Source organism: Dendrobates tinctorius, unplaced genomic scaffold (genome assembly GCF_039654945.1).
Source record: "Dendrobates tinctorius isolate UK_male_01 unplaced genomic scaffold, ASM3965494v1 ptg000366l, whole genome shotgun sequence".
NCBI lineage: Eukaryota > Metazoa > Chordata > Amphibia > Anura > Dendrobatidae > Dendrobates > Dendrobates tinctorius.
Window position 1 is genome coordinate 1722133 of NW_027362032.1, and position 27771 is coordinate 1749903.

Genomic DNA, 27771 nt, shown 5'->3' on the forward strand with positions numbered 1-27771 from the left:
AGGGTCCTGTTACCCTTGGAAAAATAAGAATTGAAGGTGAAAAGATCATTTTTGTGGAAAAAATATGATTTTTTAATTGTACGGCTTTATGTTATAAACTTCTGTGAAGCCCTTGGGGGTTCAAAGTTCTCACCACACATCTAGATAAGTTCCTTAGGGGGTCTAGTTTCCAAAATGGTGTCATTTGTGGGGGATTTCCACTGTTTAGGTACATCAGGGGCTTTCCAATCGCGACATGGTGTCCGATCTCAATTCCAGCCAAAAACGTCAAATGGCGCTGCTTCCCTTCCGAGCTCGGCCATGCGCCCAAATAGTGGTTTACCCCCACATGTGGGGTATCAGCGTACTCAGGACAAATTGCACAATAACTTTTAGGGTCCTGTTACCCTTGGAAAAATAAGAATTGAGGGTGAAAAGATCATTTTTGTGGAAAAAATATGATTTTTTAATTGTACGGCTGTATGTTATAAACTTCTGTGAAGCCCTTGGGGGTTCAAAGTTCTCACCACACATCTAGATAAGTTCCTTAGGGGGTCTAGTTTCCAAAATGGTTTCATTTGTGGGGGGTTTCCACTGTTTTGGTACATCAGGGGTTTTCCAATCGCGACATAATGTCCGATCTCAATTCCAGCCAAAAACGTCAAATGGCGCTGCTTCCCTTCCGAGCTCTGCCATGCGCCCAAATAGTGGTTTACCCCCACATGTGGGGTATCAGCGTACTCAGGACAAATTGCACAATAAATTTTAGGGTCCTGTTACCCTTGGGAAAATAAAAATTGGGGTGAAAAGATCATTTTTGTGGAAAAAATATGATTTTTTAATTGCACCGCTGTACGTTATAAACTTCTGTAAAGCCCTTGTGGGTTCAAAGTTCTCACCGCATATCAAGATAAGTTCCTTGGGGGTCTAGTTTCCAAAATGGGGTCACTTGTAGGAGGTTTCCACTGTTTAGGTACATCAGGGACTCTCCAAACGTGACATGGCGTCCGATCTGAATTCCAGCCAATTTTGCATTGAAAAAGTCAAACGGCACTCCTTCCATTCTGAGCTCTGCCATGCGCCGAAACAGTCGTTCCCCCCCACATATAAGGTTTCAGCGCACTCAGGACAAATTGCACAATAACTTTTACAGTCCAATTTCTCCTGTTACCCTTGGTAAAATAAAAAAAATTGAACCTGAAGTTTTTTTTTGTGAAAAAAAGTTAGATGTTCATTTTTTTTTAAATATTCAAAAAAATTCCTGTGACGCACTTAAAGGGTTAATAAACTTCTTGAATGTGGTTTTGAGCACCTTAAGGGGTGCAGTTTTTAGAATGGTGTCACTTTTGGGTATTTTCTATCATATAGACCCCTCAAAGTGGCTTCAAATGTGATGTGGTCCTAAAAATAAAATGGTGTTGTAAAAATGAGAAATCACTGGTCAACTTTTAACCCTTATAACTTCCTAACAAAAAAAAAATTTTGGTTCCAAAATTGTGCTGATGTAAAGTAAACATGTGGGAAATATTAGTTATCAAGTTTTTTGTGTGCCGTATCTCTGTGATTTAAGGGCATAAAAACTCAAAGTTGGAAAATTGCGAAGTTTTCAAAATTTTTGCCAAATTTCCATTTTTCTCACAAATAAACGCAAGTTATTTGAATGAAATTTTACCACTAACATGAAGTACAATATGTCACGAGAAAACAATGTCAGAATCACCGGGATCCATGGAAGCGTTCCAGAGTTATGACCTCATAAAGGGACAGTGGTCAGAATTGTAAAAATTGGCCCAGTCATGAACGTGCAAACCACCCTTGGGGGTGAAGGGGTTAATCTGTAAGACCTGTAGCCACCATCTTTTAGCCACATTTAAAAAGCCATCCTGTAAGATTCCAGCCGCTTGCAAACTTAAGAAAATAATCATTCTCCTTCTCGTAAGCTAATCGGCAGCGTCCAGTCGGATGAGTGTCTATGGTCCCTGCTTAGCACCTCCTCTGACCCCACAATTGCCATCCTCCTGCCTTTACTGACGTGGCTGACGCCTCCTATGTCATCCAGTCTGTTGCGCTGCGCAGCTCCTGTTCCCTCCTGTGCAGGTGCGAGAGCTGGACAGACAGTGGATGACACAGGAGACGTCAGCCATGTCAATCAAGGCAGGAGAGACGGTGAATCAGGCCCATAGTGAGCAACAAAAACCGCTGTGCACATGATGCTGAAAATTCAGCGCGGAAACACAGCGGTTTATTTTCCACAGCATGTCAATTCTTTGTGCGGATTCCGCAGCGGTTTTACACCTATTCCATTATAGAGAAAACCAAAAACAAAACACAAAACAAATATCCTGGAATAAAAAAGTAAAAAAATATATTGCAAAAATTGCATGAAGGTAGTAATAATAGTAATAATAAGGGTATTTAGTTAACATAATTTTGATCAAAATAATGTAGAAGCCATCCCGCCACGTCACGGCAACCCTTGTGGGACAGTCCTAACTCTTGTATTTAAAACCTTTCCACTTGTCAAGTGACGTAAATGTGAACAAGGACAGAGGGACTGAACCACCAGTAATAGTGTAGGCCAGACAGGATGGATTTTCCAACTCAGAAGCAGGGCGGTCACACCCTTATATGCACAGAATGCGCAATGAAACAAATGAGAAACTGGGTCTGAGCAGAAAAAGTAAATTAATGTGCATGCAAATTGTAATTGCATATGAACACATGACCTTTACACAGAGAAAACCAAAAGCAAAACACAAAACAAATATCCTGGAATAAAAAAGTAAAAAAATATATTGCAAAAATTGCATGAAGGTAGTAATAATAGTAATAATAAGGGTATTTAGTTAACATAATTTTGATCAAAATAATGTAGAAGCCATCCCGCCACGTCACGGCAACCCTTGTGGGACAGTCCTAACTCTTGTATTTAAAACCTTTACCTATTCCATTATAGGAATCTGCAGGTGTAAAAACGCAGAGCAAATCCGCACTAAATCCGCAGGAACCTGCAGGTAAAACACAGGTCGTCTTACCTGCGGATTCTGCAGAATCCATGCAGAAAAATCCACAATGGAATAAGCAACGTGTGCACATACCCTTAGTCTCTGTCCAGCTTGCAGGATAAACAAGACATAAAAGTTTAAAGGGGTTGTCCACTACATTAAATTAACCCCCAAAGTATCCCCCCAGGCCCCTAATGAATTTTGTAAATACCTCATGTTGCCTATACTGCCTGTGAGTGGCGTTATCGCTGGCCGCTCACAGGCAGCACGTAACCCAGCGCTGATGTCACAAGTGAGGCGTGACTCAGCGCTGGGTCCCCGCAGTGGCTGCTGGGTTGTGGGCGGGGTTACCCCCGGGGTCACACCCAGCATCCACTGCGCGCTTTCTCAATGAATGGGCGCTTGGTGGATGCCGGGTGTGAAGCGGGGTGATAATCGCTCCCACAGCCTGGCAGCCAGCGCGGAAGGAGGAAGATGGACCCCCGGCTGCTGCCAGCACTTGTCGGGACGTCAGCGGAAGCAAGAGCCGGCTGCAGCCAGGGGTCATGTGCTGCCTGTGAGCGGCCAGCGATAGCGACGCTCACAGGCAGTATAGGCAACATGAGGTATTTACAAAATTCATTAGGGGCGCCAGGGGGATACATTGGGGGGTTAATTTAAAGTAGTGGACAACCCCTTTAAGAACCTTCATTGCTTTATATATCTGTATGTATATATTCGACCAACAGATTAGACATATCAAATAGTAAATGACATGTGCCAAGACACTCATCAGTCCTCATGCTGTGTCCAGTGTGTCCCTGGTCCTCAGTGCTGCTCCTAGCCTCCTTGGCTGTCAGGCTCCTTCCAGACAGAAGCAGAAGAGTGCAGACAGTGAGCTCAGCTCACAGTCAGAGGCAGAGCAAGCCCCGCTGCGTCCAGGCTTTTGGGGCTGATGACTTCTCTGCAGCAGGGAGCTTTGAAGGAGAGCGCGCTCATCCTGGATTGGGTGGGTAACCTTCCTTCCCCCTCTCCTCCACAAACTGCAGAAGAGTGGTTACATGACTCACTCCCTGCACTCTGATACATGTGAAGTACAAACGCCAGCCCTGACAGTAGCTCCAGGTGGGCCCGCTCTCAAGCACAGTGTTACATCGCATCATCTTCTTCTCATTCAGGTCTCTACAATATCGGATCCTCTCAGTGAAGATCTTCTACAAAAGAAAATATTCTTGATTTACCCATCAAGGATGGGTATGGACAGAGACAAGATGGCGGAGAGAATGTTACACCTCACCCTAGAGATCCTCTTCCGTCTCACTGGAGAGGTGAGAGATTCTGATGACGTCACATTCTATCATTCTTATCTATGGGAATAACATATGGACAGAACTGGAGAGGTGAGGACTCTGGAAATGTCTGTAGTGAGATTTATTAATGTGTCTCTCCATAACCAGGATTACACAGTGGTGAAGAAGACCTCTAGTGATCGCTGTCAGGACCCTGTGTCTGAGGGATCTGGAAGACCCCTGAGCCCAATCACGGGGCCTCCACCTCACCCCCTAATCCGTGAGGATATCAATGACCAGAAGATCCTAGAACTCATCTACAAGATGTTTGAGCTGCTGACTGGAGAGGTGACACTGCTGGGAATGCCTGGACATTATACAGAAACACTATGAAGGGATCGGGGGATGACGGTATCATTGTATGTGTCAGGTTCCTATAAGGTGTCAGGAGGTCGCTGTCTATTTCTCCATGGAGGAGTGGGAGTATTTAGAAGGACACAGCGATCTGTACAAGAACGTCATAATGGAGGTTCCCCAGCGCCTCACATCTCCAGGTAATAGACAGGACTAAATACACACGGCCTATAATTATCTGTATGTAGAGAATGAATTCAGTCCCTGTATGTGTTTCCTCCAGATCTATCCAGTAAGAGGACAACACCAGAGAGATGTCCCCGTCCTCTTCTTCCACAGGACTGTAAACAAGAGGATCCCAGTGCTCCTCAGGATCATCAGGTAGATGGAGAGAAGGTGTCAGGAGATCTCCCCTATGATGTGTAGACGGCTGTGAAGGTCTTGTGCTCAGTCTTGTTTTATCCACCAGTGTTATATGTTTTATACCTGTGTAATGAGAACGGTGGAGATGGCAGGATTAGAGCTGATCATAGATGGGACTTCTCCATCTGTCGGTGACTTTTACAATATTTGTTTCAGGGTGAAGATCTGACCCATATTAATACTACAGAGACATATGTAAGAGATGATGAGCGGTGTAAAGAGGAGATTCCCACATATGACTACCCAGGTGAGTAGTAACCACTGAATGTAGAGAAGTCACAGATTCCTCTCAGTCACCGGCTGTGGTTGCTTTATCGGTGGTGTAGTCCGGCCGTATTACCATGATCACCATTTTGCCTCTAGTACCACAACATTCTCCTCCACCCAAAACTGTTCATTGATTTTGGACATTGAAATCCCTTTTCTATAGAACTTACAACCTGGTAGATCCACCTACCCCCTGGGATTAGGAGACGCTGACTGTTCCCTGCCCAGATCTGTAACTAAATCCAAATGACAGCGTACGTAGAATGTGCTGACAAGATAGAAAATCACTTGTAGAAAAATCTTATGCTGGGCCTGTAAGAGAAAGCGGAGGGTAATGATGCTGTTGGCTTCCTAGATCCCTGAGATCTTATCGGATGAATCTTCTCTCCCTTCTGTGCTGCTGAATGTCTCATGGTCCCTACAAGACCAGGTCCAGTCTTTCTGGCCAAACATCTCTTTTATGATCCACAACAGTAAATGTGCAGTGAGGCCAAGTGTGAATTTCTGTACAATAACAGCAGAGTTTCCCTTTATCCTGACTTTCCAATTTGTATTAAAACTACCGTATTTTTCGGACTATAAGACACACTTTTATCCTTCAAAAATGTGGAGGAAAATGGGGGTTGCGTCTTATAGTCCGGATGTACCGGCTCTGGCTTTGGTGTGGAGGTGAGGGAACTGCATCAGCGGAGCAGCGGGTCACAGGAGGCTGGAGCCGGTGACTGCGGCTAAATCTTGTTCCCGCTGCTAAAGAGAAATGAATATTCACTGCATTACACGCCCATGGGCTTGGAGGGCAATGAATATTCATTTCTCTTTAATAATAGTATCTTGAGATGATTAGCCCCTAACCCCGGTCCTGGTATGCATGGCCCCATCCTTATAATTGGCCCCCACCCCCGTCCCCATCCTGGTATGCATGGTCCCATCAGAAAACATTAAAAAACAAATCATTACACTTACTTACCCCGCGCTCCCTCGCAGCGTCCTGCTCCGGTGCCAGCAACTGCTATATGCTTGTAAGCAGCGCATGGCAGGGACGTGCACGCAAAGGGCAGTGAGTATTCATTGCTCTTCAGTAGCGCGCAGTGTCAGCCACCGGCTTCCTGCTGCTACCGGCGGTCACGTGTGCCGCTACTTAAGAGAAATGAATATTCATGAATGCTCACTGTTCTCAGCGCTGCTTACAAGCAAATAGCAGATGCTGGCACCAGAGGTAAGCGTAATGGTTTGGTTTTTTTTTAATGTTTTGTGATGGGCCATGCACACCAGGATAGGAATGGGGGTGGGGGCTTCTTATAAGGATGGGGCCCTACATACCAGGACGAAATAAGTCACTGAATACCAGGACGAGATGGGGTCCATGCATACCAGGATAAGGTTGGGGCCATGCTTTCCAGGATAGGGATGATGGGGCCATGCATACCAGGATAGCGATGAGGTGCCATGCATACTAGGATGAGATGGGGCCCTGCATACCAGGATGAGATGGGGCCATGCCTACTAGGACAAGATGGGGACCCTGCATACCAGGATTGGGATGGGACCATGCATACTAGAACGAGATGGGGACCCTGCATACAAGGATAGGGATGGGACCATGCATACTAGAACGAGATGGGGACCCTGCATACAAGGATAGGGATGGGACCATGCATACCAGGACAAGATGGGAGCTCTGCATACCAGGATAGGGATGGGATCATGCATACCAGGACAAGATGGGGACCCTGCATACCAGGATTGGGATGAGGCCATGCATACCAGGATAGAGATGAGTGGGCCATGTGTATCAGAATGGGTATGAGGGGACCATATATACCAGGATAGGGGATATTAAGTACAGAATTGACCACATTTTTTGCTTCAATTTTTTTTCCTAATTTCATTCTCTAAAACCTAGGTGCGTCTTATGGTCCAATAAATACAGTAATTTCAAGGAGGATTGTGATAATCTCCAGGACAAACATTCCACCTGTGCCATGATAGATCTCTAAGCTGTGTGTGGCTGATGGCTGTAATATACATTTATTCCCGCCTGCAGGAGATGTGTTGGCTCCAGCCCTGGTTTCATAGATTTACTAAACGTCATGAATTCCAATATGTTTTCCATCCTAAGGAATTCAGATAACTGCACAATCTCTCCTGAAATGGGGGCGCTAATACTTTCTCTACTCCTCCGGTCAGGACTCATAGTGGCTGCAATGGTCCACCATAAATGAGTGCAACTCGTTTAGTGTTCTCCCCTTGTACATACGTTGTTGGGGATGTAACATATTTTTTTATTCTGTGTCTTTTTTTTATAACCTGTTCATTCTGTATGATAGTTTGATTGTGGTGGGATCGGCCTTCCTGCCTAATGTGAGTCTGTAACTCCCTGATAGTCTTGAAAAAAATCTCTCCATTGCCTCTTCCAAATGCCTAAGATCTAAATTTAAAGGGATCCTGTCAGCCGGATTGTGCACAGTAACCTACAGACACTGTCAGGTCAGCGTCGTTATACTGATTACAGTGATACCTGGTGATGAAATCCGTCTTGTGGTTTATGTTTAATCTGTATTTGTAGTCTTCAGTTAATGAGATTCTCGTGCTCTGGGGCGGGGCTGTGGGCGGAGCTTTATATGATGGTCTGTTTACATATGCATCTGTATTGGCTTATGACAGGTCGCTGACCCCTCACTGACCTGCCCACATTATTACATAATGCATATAATAGTGTTGATATTATTGGTGATTATGCCTATAATATTGTGGCTATTGTGAGGCTTAGAAAAAAGAAATTACAAATGACACTGGCGGCGCCTGGCCAGTAGCATCTATCTCTTACTTATAGATGGTACTGCGCAGGCGCCACCATCGCCGGTGACATTTTTCTGGATGTAATTTTTTATGTAAAATAGGGGGCAGGTCACTGAAGGGTCAGTGTCATAAGCCAATACAGATGAATATGTACGCAGAACACCACATAAGGCCCCGCCCACAGCCCAACCCACAGCCACTCCCACAATCCCACCCCGAAGCACAAGAATCTCATTAACTGAAAACTACAAATACAGATTAAACAATAACCAGCCCGCAGCTGCCCAGAAAACCCAGAAATTCCGACACTTTGCCCGGCTCTTCCTACTTACCCTGTGTTTTGTTTTATCTCTAATAAAAGACTTTATTCTGGCTGTGATTTATTTACCATATATCTATAGGATTAGTAATGGATAGGTGTCTTACTCTCCATTACTAAGCCGTGGGCTTGATGTCACCTGACAATACAACCCCACAAATATGAAGCCCACTTGCCATCACTACAGGGCAAGTGGGAAGAGCCGGGCAAAGCACCAGAATAGGCGCATTTAATAGATTTTCCTTTTCTGGGCAGCTGCAGGCTGCTATTTTTAGGCTGGGGGGTCAATATCTATGGCCCCTTACAAGCCTGAGAATACTAGCCCCCAGTTGTCAGCTTTAGCAAGGCTGGTTGTCAAAAATGGAGGGGAACTCACGCCGTTTTTTTAAATTATTTAATTAATTAAAAAAACTGTTTGGACCCCTCTATTCTTGAAAACCAGCCTTGCCAAAGCTGACAGATGAGGGTTGCAGCCCCCAGTTGTGAGTTTTTCCGGACTGGTTATAGAAAATAAAAGGGAACGCACGCCGTTTTTTCATTCCTTTATTTAGTTATAGCGCAGGCGGCGGGTGAGGAATACTCCCATCATCTGCTCCTGCTGTCATTGTTCTTAGCATCAGGTGTAGGTTGATGGGAGTAATAGTCATCATTCTTACTTTAATATAACTATCATTATTCTCCCCGCCGGCAGAGCAGGGGAGAATGATGTGAGCGTCTTCAGCACCCGCTGCCGGGGAACAGCGCTTACTGTAGCGCTTCTTCCCTGTCGGCCGTCCTTGTGGTACTGATGCTGCACTAGGGCGGCACACGGTTGTCACACATGTGCCACAAGTATTACACACATGGACATCTCCGGTACCGGAAATATCAGGACGTGTGAAACCGGCCTTATACACAGTTCTCTTTAAATGCCTAATATTTCTTCTTGAAACTCATCTGACAGAAAATATTGGAGCTTAGGATAGTATAGATTGTGAAGTCTCCGAGACCCATACTCTAATTACACCAGAGAGGTTTCACCACTAGTTACTCATTTAGTACTGATGGAGACTGTGGAGTTTGATCATTTCAGTAGTTCCTAATCAGGCCCCATTATTAACCCCTTCCTGCCATCCGACGTACTATCCCGTCCACGGTACCCGGGCCCGTATGACCGGGGACGGGATAGTACGTCGGGCCCTTTAATGCGATACCGCGACTAAAGTCGCGGTGATCGCATTAAAATTCCGACGCCATCTCACCTTAGAAAAGATGGCGTCGGCATCCCGGGCTGCGATCCCGCCCCCCCGGCATCCAGAGCGCTGTGATTGGCTGTTCAATTCTGAACAGCCAATCGCAGCGTTTCTCATTGTTTCAGCCAATCAGCTTGGCTGAAACAATGATGTCCTAGGCGGGGATCGAGTACCGATGTACTCGATCCTAGAGCCGGTGCCTGGCAACGCCAGGCACCGGCAAAAAGCACCCGGATTGGCGCGATCGCCGATCTGATCGATCGCGCCAATCGCAGTGCACAGCGGCGCTATATCGCCGCTGTGCCCTGCCAGTACCGGCCAGGATCGGTGCTATATTAGCACCGATCATGCTGGAGCCTGATGCAGGCCCAGTAGGGCCTGCAGGAGTTGGCTGGCGCGATCGATTAGATCGGCGATCGCGCCAACCACAGGGCACAGCTGCGGTCACCATGTGACCGCTCTGTGCCCTGCTGGTGACCTGGGCATGACCTGCCTAGTAATCGGAGCTGTGAGCTCCGATTCTAGGCAGTTGCCATGGTCACCAGGCAGATCAGGGATTGGTGGGATCGATGTAATCATTCGATCCCACCAATGACAGGTCACAGCAGCGATGTGACCGCTCTGTGACCTGCCCCCTGACCTGCCTCTGACCTGTCTGACCTGTCTGCAGGGGTCCTCACTCTAGCTGAGGATTCCTGCAGAGAAGTCGGACGCAGCAAGAGCTCCTGTGCTGGGTATTGTGGTGCCACAGCTTGTAGCATCACAATCCCTGCAGAAGAAAGAAGAAGAAGAAGAAAGAAAACTACAATTGTAAGTGTTAATTGATCCCTGATCCCCTGCCCAATCTATCTTCACCCCCCCAATCTATCTTCATCCCCCCATCCCCCCTCCACCCCCCCTCTTACCCCCCTTTTACCCCCCTCCACCCCACTTTTGCGTCACCTCCGTGCGCAGCCGGCGAGCGTTGATCGGTGACGCAGTTCACCGATCAACACTCGCGCTCGCTTTTTTTTCCTTAGCCCCCTTTGCGCCACTTCCGTTCACACATTCCGCAGCCGCAAAAGTTGGATAAGTGACACACGTCACTTATCCAAGCTTGTGCCTGCCGTTTTTCATTTTTTTCACCCCCCTTTGTGCCACCTAACTACAACCCTAACTGTTGATCCCTGCCCAATCTATCTTCATCCACCCCAATCCCCCCATCCCCCTTCCCCCTATTTTTACCCCCCTCCACCCCACTTTTGCGCCACCTCCGTGCGCAGCTGCCGAGCGTTGATTGGTGACGAGGTTCACCGATCAACTCTTGAGCTCGTTTTTTTTTCCTTAGCCCCTTTTGCGCCACTTCCGTACACACATCCCGCAGCCGCAAAAGTTGGATAAGTGACACACGTCACTTATCCAAGCTTGTGCCTGCCGCTTTTCATTTTTTTCACCCCCCTTTGTGCCACCTAACTACAACCCTAACTGTTGATCCCTGCCCAATCTCTCTTCTTCCACCCCAATCCCCCCATCCCCCTTCCCCCTATTTTTACCCCCCTCCACCCCACTTTTGCGCCACCTCCGTGCGCAGCTGCCGAGCGTTGATTGGTGACGCAGTTCACCGATCAACACTTGAGCTCGCTTTTTTTTCCTTAGCCCCTCCGTACACACATCCCGCAGCTGCGAAACTTGGATAAGTGACACAGTTCACTTATCAGAGTTTGCCGTTTTCCTTTTTTTTTTTTTCCACCCCCCCTTGCGCCACCCCGTGCGCACATCCAGCAGCCTAGTTTTGATAAGTGACACTTATCAGCTAGGGCCTGCTGTTTTATACTTTTTTCCACAGCTTTTTCTTTACAGAAAGTTTACACCAATCACTCCCCCCCCCCTCACGTACACATACAGTTTTCAATAAAGTGTACACCCAAGCACCATATTTACACAAAAATGTCATCAAATTCATCCCAACAGCGCTATTCAGTGGAGGAGGCATATGCTTTACTTGCCTCCGAAACTGATAGCGATTTGGATGACGATCCGACTTTTCTTTATTTTTCGGATTCTTCATCCTCTTCTTCTTCCTCTTCTCCCTCCTCATCTTCCTCCTCGGGTCCTGCGGAACCGCCACGCAGACGCTCCAGGACAGAAGATGAGGCAGCGCCCACCATGCCCGCAGCTGACCCAGTGCTCCCCGTATGGACCTCGCCCCCCGAAAATTACGAGCCACTGATTCCTGATTTTGTGGCAGAATCAGGAATCAAGTTTGACACCACCGGCCTCACAGAAATTGACTTTTTCAAAGTCTTTTTCTCTGAGGATTTTGTTAACCTCATGGTGGAGCAAACTAATTTGTACGCTCGTCAATTTTTGGAGCAAAACCCGCGTTCAACATTTTCAAACTGGTCTCCTGTAGACGCAGTTGAAATGACGCAGTTTTGGGGCCTGGTCCTCCATATGGGGATACTGAAGAAACCGGAAATTCGGCAATATTGGAGTGTTGATATTTTATACAACACTCCAGTGTTCCGAATGGTCATGGCCCGGACGCGTTTTGAGGCCATCCACAAGTTTCTGCATTATACTGATAATGCAGCGTGTCCCGCACAAGATGACCCCAACTTTGACCGTCTGTTCAAAGTTCGGCCGGTCATCGAACACTTCAACAAAAAGTTTGCTGAAGTGTACGTGCCCCAAAGGGACATCTGCGTGGATGAGTCCTTGGTTCACTTCAAGGGAAGGCTGCGATTCCGTCAATACCTGCCCAGTAAGAGGGCCAGGTACGGAATCAAACTCTATAAGTTGTGTGAGAGTACCTCAGGGTACACCCACAAGTTTAGAGTTTACGAAGGGAAGGACACCCGGATTGAACCCCCTGAGTGTCCTCCTTTCCTGGGAGTGAGTGGGAAAATTGTGTGGGATTTGGTGCACCCACTGCTGGATAAAGGTTATCACCTCTACACTGATAACTTTTATACCAGCATCCCACTCTACAAATCCCTCTCTGAGCGACGTACCGCAGCCTGCGGTACTGTCCGCAAAAATCAGAGAGGCCTCCTGAAGACGCTACTTGGGCAGATGCTCCGAAAAGGTGAGAGCAGAGCCCAATGTAGCGACCACCTGCTGGTGGTCAAGTACAAGGACAAGAGAGATGTCCATCTCTTGACCACCATACACGGTGATGGCAGTACCCTCTGCACTGTACGGGGTACCTCTACACAGGTCCTCAAACCGACATGTGTAGTGGGGTACAACAAAAAAATGGGGGGAGTTGATCTCTCCGATCAACTCCTCCAACCGTACAATGCATTGAGGAAGGCCAAGGTGTGGTACAAAAAGCTGGCCGTGCACATCGTCCAAATGGCAATGCTCAAAGCATTCCTGCTGTCACAATGTGCATGCCCCAGCGATACGGCGTACCTTCATTTCCAGGAGGTAGTGGTTAAGGCCATGATGTTTGGCGCTCAGGAAGGAGCGGGCCCCAGTACTTCAGGAACTGAAGGTGCTCGTATTGTCCCAGGTCAGCATTTTCCGGGGGTGGTCCCGCCAACCCCAAGAAAAGGTAAGCCGCAAAAAAGGTGTCGAGTGTGTTACAAAAAAGGAATACGCAGGGACACCACTTACCAGTGCGACACCTGCCCCGAAAAACCTGGCCTGTGCATGAAGGATTGCTTCAAATTGTACCACACCTCCATGCACTACTAATTTACATTAGATTAGTTGGGGGCACATCTAGATTTGTTCATTGGGGGTCTAGTATCCAAAATGATGTCATATGTGGGGTTTTTTCCTGTTTAGGCACATCAGGGACTCTGCAAATGGAACATGACGCCAGCAGACCATCAAAGTCTGCATTCCAAAACAACACTACTTCCCTTTCGAGCCCCAACGTGTGCCTAAACAGTTTTTTCCCACATGTGGGGTACCAGAGTACCCAGGACAAATTGGACAACGACTTTTGGGGTCCAATTTCTCCTGTTACTCTTGGGAAAATTAAAAATTGGGGACTAAATGATCATTTATGTGGGAACAAAACAGGATTTTATATTTTCACGCCTGGGCATTATAATCTTTAGTGAAACACTTGGGGGTTCAAAGTGCTCACCACACATCTAGATAAGTTCCTTAGGGGGTCTAGTTTCCAAAATGGGGTCACTTATGGGGGGTTTCTACTGTTTAGGAACATCAAGGGCTCTGCAAATGGAACATGACGCCCGCAGACCATTCCATCAAAGTCTGCTTTCCAAAACGTCATTACTTCCCTTTCGAGCCCTGACGTGTGCCCAAACAGTAGTTTTCTCCCACATGTGGGGTATCAGGGTACTCAGGACAAATTGGACAACAACTTTTGGGGTCCAAATTCTCCTGTTACTCTTGGGAAAATTAAAAATTGGGGACTAAATGATCATTTATGTGGGAACAAAACAGGATTTTATATTTTCACGCCTGGGCATTATAATCTTTAGTGAAACACTTAGGGGTTCAAAGTGCTCACCACACATCTAGATAAGTTCCTTAGGGGGTCTAGTTTCCAAAATGGGGTCACTTATTGGGGGTTTCTACTGTTTAGGAACATCAAGGGCTCTGCAAATGGAACATGACGCCCGCAGACCATTCCATCAAAGTCTGCTTTCCAAAACGTCATTACTTCCCTTTCGAGCCCTGACGTGTGCCCAAACAGTAGTTTTCTCCCACATGTGGGGTATCAGGGTACTCAGGATAAATTGGACAACAACTTTTGGGGTCCAATTTCTCCTGTTACTCTTGGGAAAATTAAAAATTGGGGACTAAATGATCATTTATGTGGGAACAAAACAGGATTTTATATTTTCACGCCTGGGCATTATAATCTTTAGTGAAACACTTGGGGGTTCAAAGTGCTCACCACACATCTAGATAAGTTCCTTAGGGGGTCTAATTTCCAAAATGGGGTCACTTATTGGGGGTTTCTACTGTTTAGGAACATCAAGTGCTCTGCAAATGGAACATGACGCCCACAGACCATTCCATCAAAGTCTGCTTTCCAAAACGTCATTACTTCCCTTTCGAGCCCTGACGTGTGCCCAAACAGTAGTTTTCTCCCACATGTGGGGTATCAGGGTACTCAGGACAAATTGGACAACAACTTTTGGGGTCCAATTTCTCCTGTTACTCTTGGGAAAATTTAAAAATTGGGGACTAAATGATCATTTATGTGGGAACAAAACAGGATTTTATATTTTCACGCCCGGGTGTTATAAACTTCTGTGAAGCCCTTGGGGGTTCAAAGTGCTCACCACACATCTAGATAAGTTCCTTAGGGGGTCTAGTTTCCAAAATGGGGTCACTTGTGGGGGGTTTCCACTGTTTAGGCACATCAAACGCTCGTCAAACGTGACATGGCGTCCGATCTCAATTCCAGCCAATTTTAGGTTGAAAAAGTCAAACGGGGCTCCTTCCCTTCTGAGCCCTGCCATGTGCCTAAACAGTGGTTCCCCCCCACATATTGGGTATCAGCGTACTCAGGACAAATTTGACAACAACCTTTGGGGTCCAATTTCTCCTGTTACCCTTGGGAAAACAAAATATTGGGGACTAAATGATCATGTTTGTGGAAAAAATATGATTTTTTATTTTCACGCCCGGGTGTTATAAACTTCTGTGAAGCCCTTGGGGGTTCAAAGTGCTCACCACACATCTAGATAAGTTCCTTAGGTGGTCTAGTTTCCAAAATGGGGTCACTTGTGGGGGGTTTCCACTGTTTAGGCACATCAGATGCTCGTCAAACGTGACATGGCGTCCGATCTCAATTCCAGCCAATTTTAGGTTGAAAAAGTCAAACGGGGCTCCTTCCCTTGTGAGCCCTGCCATGTGCCTAAACAGTGGTTCCCCCCCACATATTGGGTATCAGCATACTCAGGACAAATTTGACAAGAACCTTTGGGGTCCAATTTCTCCTGTTACCCTTGGGAAAACAAAATATTGGGGACTAAATGATCATGTTTGTGGAAAAAATATGATTTTTTATTTTCACGCCCGGGTGTTATAAACTTCTGTGAAGCCCTTGGGGGTTCAAAGTGGTCACCACACATCTAGATAAGTTCCTTAGGGGGTCTAGTTTCCAAAAGGGGGCCACTTGTGGGGGGTTTCCACTGTTTAGGCACATCAGACGCTTGTCAAACGCGACATGGCGTCCGATCTCAATTCCAGCCAATTTTAGGTTGAAAAAGTCAAACGGGGCTCCTTCCCTTCTGAGCCCTGCCATGTGCCCAAACAGTGGTTCATCCCCACATATTGGGTATCAGCGTACTCAGGACAAATTTGACAAGAACCTTTGGGGTCCAATTTCTGCTGTTACCCTTGGGAAAACAAAATATTGGGGACTAAATGATCATGTTTGTGGAAAAAATATGATTTTTTATTTTCACTCCCGGGTGTTATAAACTTCTGTGAAGCCCTTGGGGGTTCAAAGTGGTCACCACACATCTAGATAAGTTCCTTAGGGGGTCTAGTTTCCAAAATGGGGTCACTTGTGGGGGGTTTCCACTGTTTAGGCACATCAGACGCTCGTCAAACGTGACATGGCGTCCGATCTCACTTCCAGCCAATTCTAGGTTGAAAAAGTCAAACGGGGCTCCTTCCCTTCTGAGCCCTGCCATGTGCCTAAACAGTGGTTCCCCCCCACATATTGGGTATCAGCGTACTCAGGACAAATTTGACAACAACCTTTGGGGTCCAATTTCTCCTGTTACCCTTGGAAAAACTAAATATTGGGGACTAAATGATCATGTTTGTGGAAAAAATATGATTTTTTATTTTCACGCCTGGGTGTTATAAACTTCTGTGAAGCCCTTGGGGGTTCAAAGTGGTCACCACACATCTAGATAAGTTCCTTAGGGGGTCTAGTTTCCAAAATGGGGTCACTTGTGGGGGGTTTCCACTGTTTAGGCACATCAGACACTCGTCAAACGCGACATGGCGTCCGATCTCAATTCCAGCCAATTTTAGACTGAAAAAGTCAAACGGGGCTCCTTCCCTTCTGAGCCCTGCCATGTGCCCAAACAGTGGTTCCTCCCCACATATTGGGTATCAGCGTACTCAGGACAAATTTGACAACAACCTTTGGGGTCCAATTTCTCCTGTTACCCTTGGGAAAACAAAATATTGGGGACTAAATGATCATGTTTGTGGAAAAAATATGATTTTTTATTTTCACTCCCGGGTGTTATAAACTTCTGTGAAGCCCTTGGGGGTTCAAAGTGGTCACCACACATCTAGATAAGTTCCTTAGGGGGTCTAGTTTCCAAAATGGGGTCACTTGTGGGGGGTTTCCACTGTTTAGGCACATCAGACACTCGTCAAACGCGACATGGCGTCCGATCTCAATTCCAGCCAATTTTAGGTTGAAAAAGTCAAACGGGGCTCCTTCCCTTCTGAGCCCTGCCTTGTGCCCAAACAGTGGTTCCCCCCATATATTGGGTATCAGCGTACTCAGGACAAATTTGACAACAACTTTTGGGGTCCAATTTCTCCTGTTACCCTTGGGAAAACAAAATATTGGGGACTAAATGATCATGTTTGTGGAAAAAATATGATTTTTTATTTTCACGCCTGGGTGTTATAAACTTCTGTGAAGCCCTTGGGGGTTCAAAGTGGTCACCACACATCTAGATAAGTTCCTTAGGGGGTCTAGTTTCCAAAATGGGGTCACTTGTGGGGGGTTTCCACTGTTTAGGCACATCAGACACTCGTCAAACGCGACATGGCGTCCGATCTCAATTCCAGCCAATTTTAGGTTGAAAAAGTCAAACGGGGCTCCTTCCCTTCTGAGCCCTGAGCCCTTCTGTGCCCAAACAGTGGTTCCCCCCCATATATTGGGTATCAGCGTACTCAGGATAAATTTGACAACAACTTTTGGGGTCCAATTTCTCCTGTTACCCTTGGGAAAATAAAAAAATTGTTGCTAAAATATTATTTTTGTGACTAAAAAGTTAAATGTTCATTTTTTCCTTCCACGTTGCTTCTGCTCCTGTGAAGCACCTGAAGGGTTAATAATCTTCTTGAATGTAGTTTTGAGTAGCTTCAGGGGTGCAGTTTTTAGAATGGTGTCACTTTTGGGTATTTTCTGCCATATAGACCCCTCAAAGTGACTTCAAATGTGAGGTGGTCCCTAAAAAAAATGGTTTTGTAAGTTTTGTTGTAAAAATTAGAAATCGCTTGTCAAATTTTAACCCTTATAACTTCCTAACAAAAAAAAATGTTGTTTCCCAAATTGTGCTGGTGTAAAGTAGACATGTGGGAAATGTTATTTAGTAACTATTTTGTGTCACATATTTCTCTGTTTTAAGGGCATACAAATTCAAAGTTTGAAAATTGCAAAATTTTCAAAATTTTTGCCATATTTCTGTTTTTTTCATAAATAAACGCAAGTTATAGCGAAAAATTTTTACCACTAAAGTGAAGTACAATATGTCACGAGAAAACAATCTCAGAATCGCCTAGATCCGTTGAAGCGTTCCAGAGTTATAACCTCATAAAGGGACAGTGGTCAGAATTGTAAAAATTGGCCCGGTCATGAACGTGCAAACCACCCTTGGGGGTGAAGGGGTTAATATCTGACGTGTGTCACTTTATGTGGTGATAAATTCTTCACAAAGGATAATAGAAAACAACTGGATCTTACAAATTATTTTCCAGCTTCGCACTATACCCTACATACGATTGTACACTACTGTCTGGGCACATGGCAGTGTTCAGAAGGGAAGGAGCGCCATTTAGCTATTTGAATGAAGATCTAGCTGGAATAGTTTGCAGACACAATGTATTGGGAGCACTGTTCATGGTCACCTGGCAGCTCAAAAGAAGTCCACCATGAACATGCTTGGCTCTATCTTCTCTGCTTTCCATATCCCAAGGATTGCCTTGCTCATCGCCCTTTAATACCATTACATGAATCTGGACTTACACTGGGACCCCTAGGCTTGGACCATGGTGTTACCTGCTATTCTGTGCTGTTAGATGGCAAGAAGAATAGTCAGATAGCTGGGTTAGAACCAGAAGGACAGAATACAGAATCAGAAGACACAAGAGTAGTCAGTAAACGGGCCACGGTCACAGCAGGAAACAAATACACAAGCCGCAAGCTGAGCACAGAGGACTCAACCAGAGGAGAACAGCGCTGTATCTGGCAGATTCCGGCCATGTGCTTTGCGCTTTAGTAAGGTGTGGTACTTTCCAATTGGCTGAAGTAGGGAGCAGATTACTCCAGCTGGACAGCAGGAACAGATCCCAGATGAGATTGGACACACCATATGCAGAAGCCCTAACTAGTGTTGAGCGATACCTTCCGATATCGGGAAATATAGGATCGGATTGGATCGTACCGATACCCCAAAAATATCGGGTATTGCCGATTCAGATACCGGAAACCCATGCAAGTCAATGGGGCACAAATATCGGAATGAAAATAAACCCTTTCTTTCCTTGCACATCCAGTTCGGGAGGGGGGAAGAGTGTGGGCGGAGGCTGTGCGTGCGTGTGTGTGTGTGCAGGCGGGGTCTGTGCGGGCCTGCCGGAGGTCTGTGCGGGCCTGCCGGGGGTCTGTGTGGGCCTGTAGGGGGTCTGTACGGGCCTGCCGGGGGTCTGTGCAGGCCTGCCGGGGGTCTGTACGGGCCGGCCGGGGGTCTGTGCGGGCCTGTAGGTTGTGTGTGTGGGCCTGTCGGTTGTGTGTGTGTGCAGGCATCGTCCGATGGGACTACAAGTCCCATCGGGTGATGCCTGCTACAATGATAGTGATTGACACATTAGCCAATGATGGGACAGTAGTAGTCCCATCATCCGGCTAATGTGTTGAATGTAAAAAAAAAAAAAAAAAGCATACATACTACATATATACTACATTCATACAACATGCTACATACATACAACATACATACTACATACAATACATTCATACAATACATTCACATAGACATACAGTACATACAGTTGTGGCCAAAAGTATTGACACCCCTGCAATTCTGTCAGATAATACTCAGTTTCTTCCTGAAAATGATTGCAAACACAAATTCTTTGATATTATTATCTTCATTTAATTTGTCTTAAATGAAAAAACACAAAAAGAATTGTCCTAAAGCCAAATTGGATATAATTCCACACCAAACATAAAAAAGAGGGTGGACAAAAGTATTGGCACTGTTCGAAAAATCATGTGATGCTTCTCTAATTTGTGTAATTAACAGCACCTGTAAATTACCTGTGGCACCTAACAGGTGTTGGCAATAACTAAATCACACTTGCAGCCAGTTGACATGGATTAAAGTTGACTCAACCTCTGTCCTGTGTCCTTGTGTGTACATTGAGCATGGAGAAAAGAAAGAAGACCAAAGAACTGTCTGAGGACTTGAGAAACCAAATTGTGAGGAAGCATGAGCAATCTCAAGGCTACAAGTCCATCTCCAAAGACCTGAGTGTTCCTGTGTCTACCGTGCGCAGTGAACTGTATAACAGAGTACATACTCACCATCACTTGTCACTTTGATCCCCGAAGCCAGTGTCATCTATAAAAAATATTAAAATAACAAACAACCAATATACTCCCTGGTCCGCAGAAATCCACGAGTGTCCCACGACGATCTCCCGTGGAGAGCAGCAGCATCAGCTGATGCGACTGCCCTCTAGGGGCTCCAGGAATACAATGACGGGAGGTAGGCATTCCTCCGCCACTGTAAAAAAAATAGTCCCTAGTCTCACTTTTGGCATTGCTGTGTGAGAAAGTTCCCACGCAGCTTTTGCCATAAAGTGAGACTAGTGAACTATAGTAACCTCTCAGTGATGCACTGCAGGAGATCGTCGTGGGACACTAGTGGATTTCTGCGGATCACAGAGTATATTGGTTGTTTGTTATTTTAATATTTTTTACAGATGACACTGGCTTCGGGGATCAAAGTGACAAGTGATGGTGAGTATGTACTCTATGTTATATGTACTGTATGTCTATATGTATGTATTGTATGTTGTATGAATGAAGTATATATGTAGTAAGTATGTATTATGTAGTATGTATGTTGTATGAATGTAGTATGTATGGTTGTATGAATGTAGTATATATGTAGTATGTATGTTGTATGAATGTAGTATGTATGTATGTTGTATGAATGTTGTGTGTATATATGTAGTATGTATGAATGTAGTATATATGTAGTATGTTGTATGAATGTAGTATGTATGTTGTATGAATGTTGTGTATATATGTAGTATGTATGTATGTTGTATGAATGTAGTATATATGTAGAAAGTATGTATGTTGTATGAATGTAGTATATATAGTATGTATGAATGTAGTATGTATGCATGTTGTATGTATGTAGTATGTATAGTTTTTTTTTTTTTTTTACATTCAACACATTAGCCGGATGATGGGACTACTACTGTCTCATCATTGGCTAATGTGTCAATCACTGTCATTGTAGCAGGCATAGCCCGATGGGACTTGCAGTCCCATCGGATGATGCCTGCACACACACACAACCCCCGGCAGGCCCGCACAGACCCCCGGCAGGCCCGCACAAACCGCGCATCATGATGACATCATTTCAGCAGTCAATCACAGCCATGCCATTAGTTAACATGGCTAACACAACTGGCTCATGTATTATGGGAACTTCCGATTCCGGTATTCGATAGTGTAAAAATATCGGAACTCCGATAAAGCGAATATCAGCCGATACCCGATATTTGCAGTATCGGAATGCTCAACACTAGACCTAACATAACTAAATGACAGAAAACCAGAACAATCGAAATCCCCATAAAGTGATTCTATTTTATAAATTAATTCACTGAGGGTTATAATCCTTAGGAGGAGTGAATATTTTGACTCCACAGCCACTTTCTGCAAATTAACACGCAGTGGATGTTGGAGAGTGAAAATTACACATTTTCCATTTTATTACCCACCACATAGTGCCCAGATTGTGCTCCAGGAGACACACACCGCAAATTAAGTGGATTCTTCTCACTATAATATTACTAAATACAGGGATCCTAAATAGAGGTGAGCGACACTTGGTTTTTTAGGGTCGCGTTTCGTTTCGTGAAACCCGACTTTTCCAAAAGTCGGGTCGAGCAAGATCGTCCGATGATAGGGAAAAGTCGGGGTCGTCCCGAAACACGAAACCCAATGTAAGTCAATGGGGAATAAAAGTCGGCAGTGAGAGGAGTACAGGAAACACACCAACAGTGCCCATTTGAATGCCAAAAGCATCAATTCTTCTTACTTAAGCTTGTCAACCTTAATTAACTTCATAATACAAGTTATGCACTGAAAAATGGGGGTTATTTGGCTACAAACTGTTGGGGGGGAGGGCTGGCTCCAGGTTTTAATGTGCCCTGGGCAAAAGAGCGCCCCTTTAACACATACCACAACTCATCATGCTCCGATACGGCAGAGAAATAGCGGTATATAGTACAATGAAAAATACTTCACTTTTTACATCTCATGACGAGGCCCATCTATTTCTCCATACAGAATCATTGGTCCCATATAATGTTTGAAACAGTATATGATGAGCTCCACATAATGCTACAGTATATGTTGGTCCCCATGGATGAAGCTCCACTGTCTTATGGGCCCAAATAATGCTCCAAACATAATGGGCCCCATTTCTAATGCTCTAGTGTATAATGGGCCCTGTAAATGCTGCTCCAGTGTCTGATGTCCACCTTTGGAATGTTCCAGTGTATGGTGGGCCCCATCTATCATTCTCCAGAGTATAGTGCTCCCCAAAAATTGCTGTCCCAACATTGAAAACAATCAAATAAGTCTCCTCGCTAGGGAATCCCTGTACTTGTCTGGACTCCTCGTCATCCCCATCTTCCATCTCACTGCACAGTATTTCAACTTTGCAAGTGCTGTGATCCTGAGCAAGCAGGGGGGGCCCACTCGTTGGCGACGGCACTGGCACAGAGCCCCTGATAGTACGGTGGTGTGTCTGATGGCGGGTGGGCCGAACCTGCACTTTCATCTTCAGCTTCCTCTTTGTCACCGTGTAAGATGGAACTGTATATGGGAAGGGTAACCTGAGTTTCATCAGGGTCAGATTCAGGCCGTGTAGCGTGCGAGGGGAATGTAGTGGTCTGGGTCAATGTACCAGCAGATTCATCGAGCAGTGGCTGGGCATCAGTGCACTTGTGTCGCCCCCAGGAGTACGGTCGCCACAGTGGCATTACCTTCTTCCTAGGGAGTGTGATGTCATGCTTGGGAGCAACGAACGATCTCTCTAGCAGGTTAACTGATTGGGCGGCGTTATTCCCACGAGTCATGACCCTCCAAACAGCGTTCATGAAGGCAAAGTGTTTGTTTTACGTGGGCAGTATGGTTGCAAAGCTGAACCTTAAAGGAATGTCCAGAAGGGCACCACCAGGAGTGGAGCCTACAGTTAAATTCGACTCCACCTGGGAAACCTCAACCATGCCAGCTACAGAACAGATGCACACATTGCAAGCTTAATTCCGTTAACGAACGAGACTCCGTCATGCCCCGCGGTCCAAGTCCGGCTTACTAGAGGGACATGTGAGGCTCTGGCACATGAGATTGGCCAATAACTGGTGTGTCATGCCCTTACATGTCCGTGGCTGCATGTGCGCTACACTGAAAAGGCCAGCGTTTGTCGCTTACAGGTGCAGATAACCCGCTGAACAACGTTAGTGATGGGGATCTGTGATTACAATTATTACCCGCGAACAATGATTTCCCAGTAAGTGCAGGTCAACTGCAGTTCCGGAATTAGGCCTAACCGTCATTCCTGAAAAAATGAAAAACTTACGTGTGCAAACCACAGGTGCTGTAGCTTGCTTAACAGCTCGCCAGCCGTTCTCACGCCCAGTATGGATTGCATGTGATTGCACAAAGGTTAGAAAGGGTACCATATCCCCGGATAACATGTATGGATAGCGTACACATTCAAAATATATGTCTATACATCAGGAGGCAGGCTCAGACGGTGTTAGGCCCAGTATGGATTGCACGTGATTGCACAAAGGTGAGAAAGGGTACCGTATCCCCAGATAACATGTATGGATAGCGTACACATTCAAAATATATGTATATACATCAGGAGGCAGGCTCAGACGGTGTTAGGCCCAGTATGGATTGCACGTGATTGCACAAAGGTGAGAAAGGGTACTGTATCCCCAGATAACATGTATGGATAGCGTACACATTCAAAATATATGTCTATACATCAGGAGGCAGGCTCAGACGGTGTTAGGCCCAGTATTTATTGCACGTGATTGCACAAAGGTGAGAAAGGGTACCGTATCCCCAGATAACATGTATGGATAGCATACACATTCAAAATATATGTCTATACATCAGGAGGCAGGCTCAGACGGTGTCAGGCCCAGTATGGATTGCACGTGATTGCACAAAGGTGAGAAAGGGTTCCGTATCCTCAGATAACATGTATGGATAGCGTACACATTCAAAATATATGTCTATACATCAGGAGGCAGGCTCAGACGGTGTTAGGCCCAGTATGGATTGCACGTGATTGCACAAAGGTTAGAAAGGGTACCGTATCCTCAGATAACATGTATGGATAGCGTACACATTCAAAATATATGTCTATACATCATGAGGCAGGCTCAGACGGTGTTAGGCCCAGTATGGATTGCACAAAGGTGAGAAAGGGTACCGTATCCCCAGATAACATGTATGGATAGCATACACATTCAAAATATATGTCTATACATTAGGAGGCAGGCTCAGACGGTGTTAGGCCCAGTATGGATTGCACTTGATTGCACAAAGGTGAGAAAGGGTACCGTATACCCAGATAACATGTATGGATAGCGTACACATTCAAAATATATGTCTATACATCATGAGGCAGGCTCAGACGGTGTTAGGCCCAGTATGGATTGCACGTGATTGCACAAAGGTGAGAAAGGGTACCGTATCCCCAGATAACATGTATGGATAGCGTACACATTCAAAATATATGTCTATACATCAGGAGGCAGGCTCAAACGGTGTCAGGCCCAGTATGGATTTGACGGCCCAGACTACACAGCGGAGGAGCAGGGAGAGGTAAAGATTGCAAATGCTGGGGCCCCGCCCAAGCAAGGGGGGCCCACTCGTGGGCGTCGGTACTGGCACTGGGCCCCTCATAGTACGGCGGTGTGTCTGACGGCGGGTGTGCACCACCACCGTCAGAGACACTTGATTGCACTATGAGGGACCCTGTGCCAGTGCCCGCGCCCAAGATTCGGCCTACCCACCTGTCCAGGGCAACGGCACTCGCACGGTGTCGTGCGCTAGGTGGTGACCCCGGCCATGGGGGGGGAGGCAGCACAGTTAGGGAGTTTTAGAAAGTGGCATATGTTGATGTTGGACATTCAGCTGATGCAAAAGGTGAAATAGGTCAAGACCCAGGAATAGGTGGACCAACGCAAGCCATTTTTCTGTCACCCTATGTGTCATCAGGGGAAGGTGGGACAAAATCCTTGGAAACCCATGCGTGGTTCATTTTAATGAAGGTTAGATCATCCACATTTTGGGTTGACAGACGGGTCCTTTTTTCTGTCAGGATTGATCCAGCTGCACTGAAGACTCTTTCCGATAGCACACTTGCAGCTGGGCAAGCGAGCTCCTGTAAGGCATATTGTGCCAATTCAGGCCAGGTGTCCAGTTTAGCAGCCCAATAGTCAAAGGGGAATGACCTGTGTGGGAGAACATCGATATGGGAGGAAAAGTAGTTTGTAACCATAGTTGACAACTGCTGTCTCCTGTCACTTTCCATCGATGCAGTATTACCAGTTGTGTGAGCGGTACTTGAAAAATCAGTCCACAACATTGTCATGAAACCCCTGTCTCCAACGCCACTTCTGCTGTGTGCACCACGAACACCTCTGCCAAGCTGACCCCGGCCCGTACGGCTCGTGTGAGAACCATCACCGCTGCTGTGTGCTGGGAATGCCTCAAGCAACCGATTTACCAGAGTTGCTTGTTTATTAGCCAATATTAGGTCAAGGTTCTCCTGTGGCATGATGTTTTGTAATTTGCCTTTATAGCGTGGATCCAGGATGCTGGCCAACCAGTAGTCGTCATCGTTCATCATTTTGGCAATGCGGGGGTCCCTTTTTAGGATCTGCAAGGCATAATCTGACATGTGGGCCAATGTTCCCGGTGTCAATGATGCACTGCGAGTGCTGGTTGGAGGAGCACTTTCTGGCAAATCCACATCCCTCCAGTCATGCACAAACCCTGTACCAGACCTTGCCACGCCAACATTTTCACTTGCCCCACGAGATGCATCCTCCTCCCCTAAGTAATCATCCCCATCATCCTCCTCCTCTTCTTCCTCCACCTCGTCCAGGAGAGGTCCCTGAGCAGACAATGGCTGAATGTCATCAAGGATTCCCTCCTCCTCTTCCTCCTCATCAACATTGTCTGCAGAAGCCTGCTCCTTAAGGTGCGTCAAAGTTTGCATGAGCAGACGCATAAGTGGGATGCTCATGCTTAGGATGGCGTCGTCTGCGCTTACCAGCCGTGTGCATTCCTCAAAACACTGAAGGACTTTACAGAGGTCTTTCAGCTTCGACCACTGCACACCTGTCAACTCCATGTCTGCTCTCAAAGTGCCTGGCCGTGTATCCTCCCACAAATGCATTATGGCCTGCCTCTGCTCGCACAGCCGCTCCACCATGTGCAGGGTGGAGTTCCACCTTGTTGCAATGTCGATAATGAGGCGGTGGTTGGGAAGGTGGAGCAATCGCTGCAGCTTCTGCATACGAACGGAGTGTACAGGCGACCGGCGGATGTGCGCGCACAGTCTTCGCACCTTCTGGAGCAGGGCTGTTAACTCCGGATAATTTTTGAGGAAGCACTGCACCACCAGGTTCAAGGTGTGAGCCAAGCAAGGTATGTGGCTGAGTTTTGAAAGGGCTATGGCTGCCACAAAATTACGGCCGTTATCACTAACTACCTTGCCTGCCTCAAGATGTACACTGCCCAGCCATGACTCAGTTTGTCGCTGAAAGTACTCGGCCAGCACCTCGGCGGTGTGTCTGTCGCCCAAACACATCATCTGCAACACAGCCTGCTGACGCTTTCCACTAGCTGCTCGATAGGGGGACACCTCGTGTGCAACAGTGGCAGCTGCAGATGGAGTGCTCGTACGACTGCGCTCTGGACGAGTTTTCGCTTCTGGAGGAGGAGGGTCGAACGCCTACAGCCAACTGTTTCCTATACCGTGGGCTAGGCAGCACTGTCCCACCACCGCTGTCCCCTGTGGACCCTGCATCCACCACATTAACCCAGTGCGCAGTGATGGACACGTAACGGCCCTGGCCATGCCGACTGGACCATGCATCAGTTGTGAGGTGCTCCTTTCCGCTCACTGACTGCTTGAGTGCATGGACAATGCGGTCTTTCACATGATGGTGGAGGGCTGGGATGGCTTTGCGAGAGAAGAAGTGGCGACTGGGTAGGTCATAGCGTGGTACTGCATAGGCCATGAGTTCGCGGAAAGCTGCGCTTTCCACCAACCGAAAGGGCATCATCTCAAACGAGATTAGTTTGGCAATGTGGGCGTTCAAACCCAGTGTACGTGGATGAGAGACTGAGTACTTTCTTGACCTATTCATAGTGTCTGGGAGGGTGAGCTGGACTTGAGAGCTGCATATGGTGGAAGTAGCGGTGGACAGGGCGGACTGAGAGAGGGTTGATGATGGTGATGGAGTTGGTGTTCTTTCTGATGGCCTAGAATCAGTCTTTCGTTGATATAACAGTGGGATTCCCTGACTGCTGTGGCCTTGCAACGACACCTCAACATTTGCTGCTGTGCTAACCGGTGGGCTTACAGTGGGGGAAACAATGTAGCGTTGCTGACTACCTTCGTTGTGATCAGTTGCACATGTGGCACTTGAGGTTTGGTGTTGTGTCCACGCTTGCAAGTGCATGCTGGTTAAATGTCTAAGCATGCAACTGGTATTCAAATTTTTCAGATTTTTCCCTCGGCTAAAGGTCTTTGCGCACTTCTTACAGATAACCTTGGCCTGATCATGAGGATTTTGTTCAAAAAAGTGCCACACTGCACTCTTCCTACTTTGGCAGACATTTTGCGGCCTAGCACGCTGTGATCTTTTGACCCTCTGGACAAGCTGTC

The 27771-nt window shown here is 46.4% G+C and overlaps 2 protein-coding genes across 3 annotated transcripts in view; one reads left to right on the forward strand and one right to left on the reverse strand.

Moving 5' to 3' along the window:
* The window catches only part of LOC141075657 (uncharacterized), a 206735-nt gene that overhangs the window by 138475 nt on the left and 40489 nt on the right, over positions 1-27771 (reverse strand). The window lies entirely within an intron of this gene.
* The window catches only part of LOC141075656 (oocyte zinc finger protein XlCOF8.4-like), a 140725-nt gene that overhangs the window by 107705 nt on the left and 5249 nt on the right, over positions 1-27771 (forward strand). Inside the window, exons 1-6 of one of the 2 annotated variants that reach the window (XM_073562765.1) lie at positions 3669-3972; positions 4142-4291; positions 4421-4600; positions 4683-4806; positions 4890-4987; positions 5186-5276. In XM_073562765.1, the coding sequence (XP_073418866.1) occupies positions 3919-3972; positions 4142-4291; positions 4421-4600; positions 4683-4806; positions 4890-4987; positions 5186-5276 (697 nt within the window). In that variant the 5' untranslated portion in view covers positions 3669-3918. Of the gene's footprint in view, positions 1-3668; positions 3973-4141; positions 4292-4420; positions 4601-4682; positions 4807-4889; positions 4988-5185; positions 5277-27771 lie in introns of those variants that run through there. The other variant, XM_073562766.1, reaches the window with a different exon arrangement.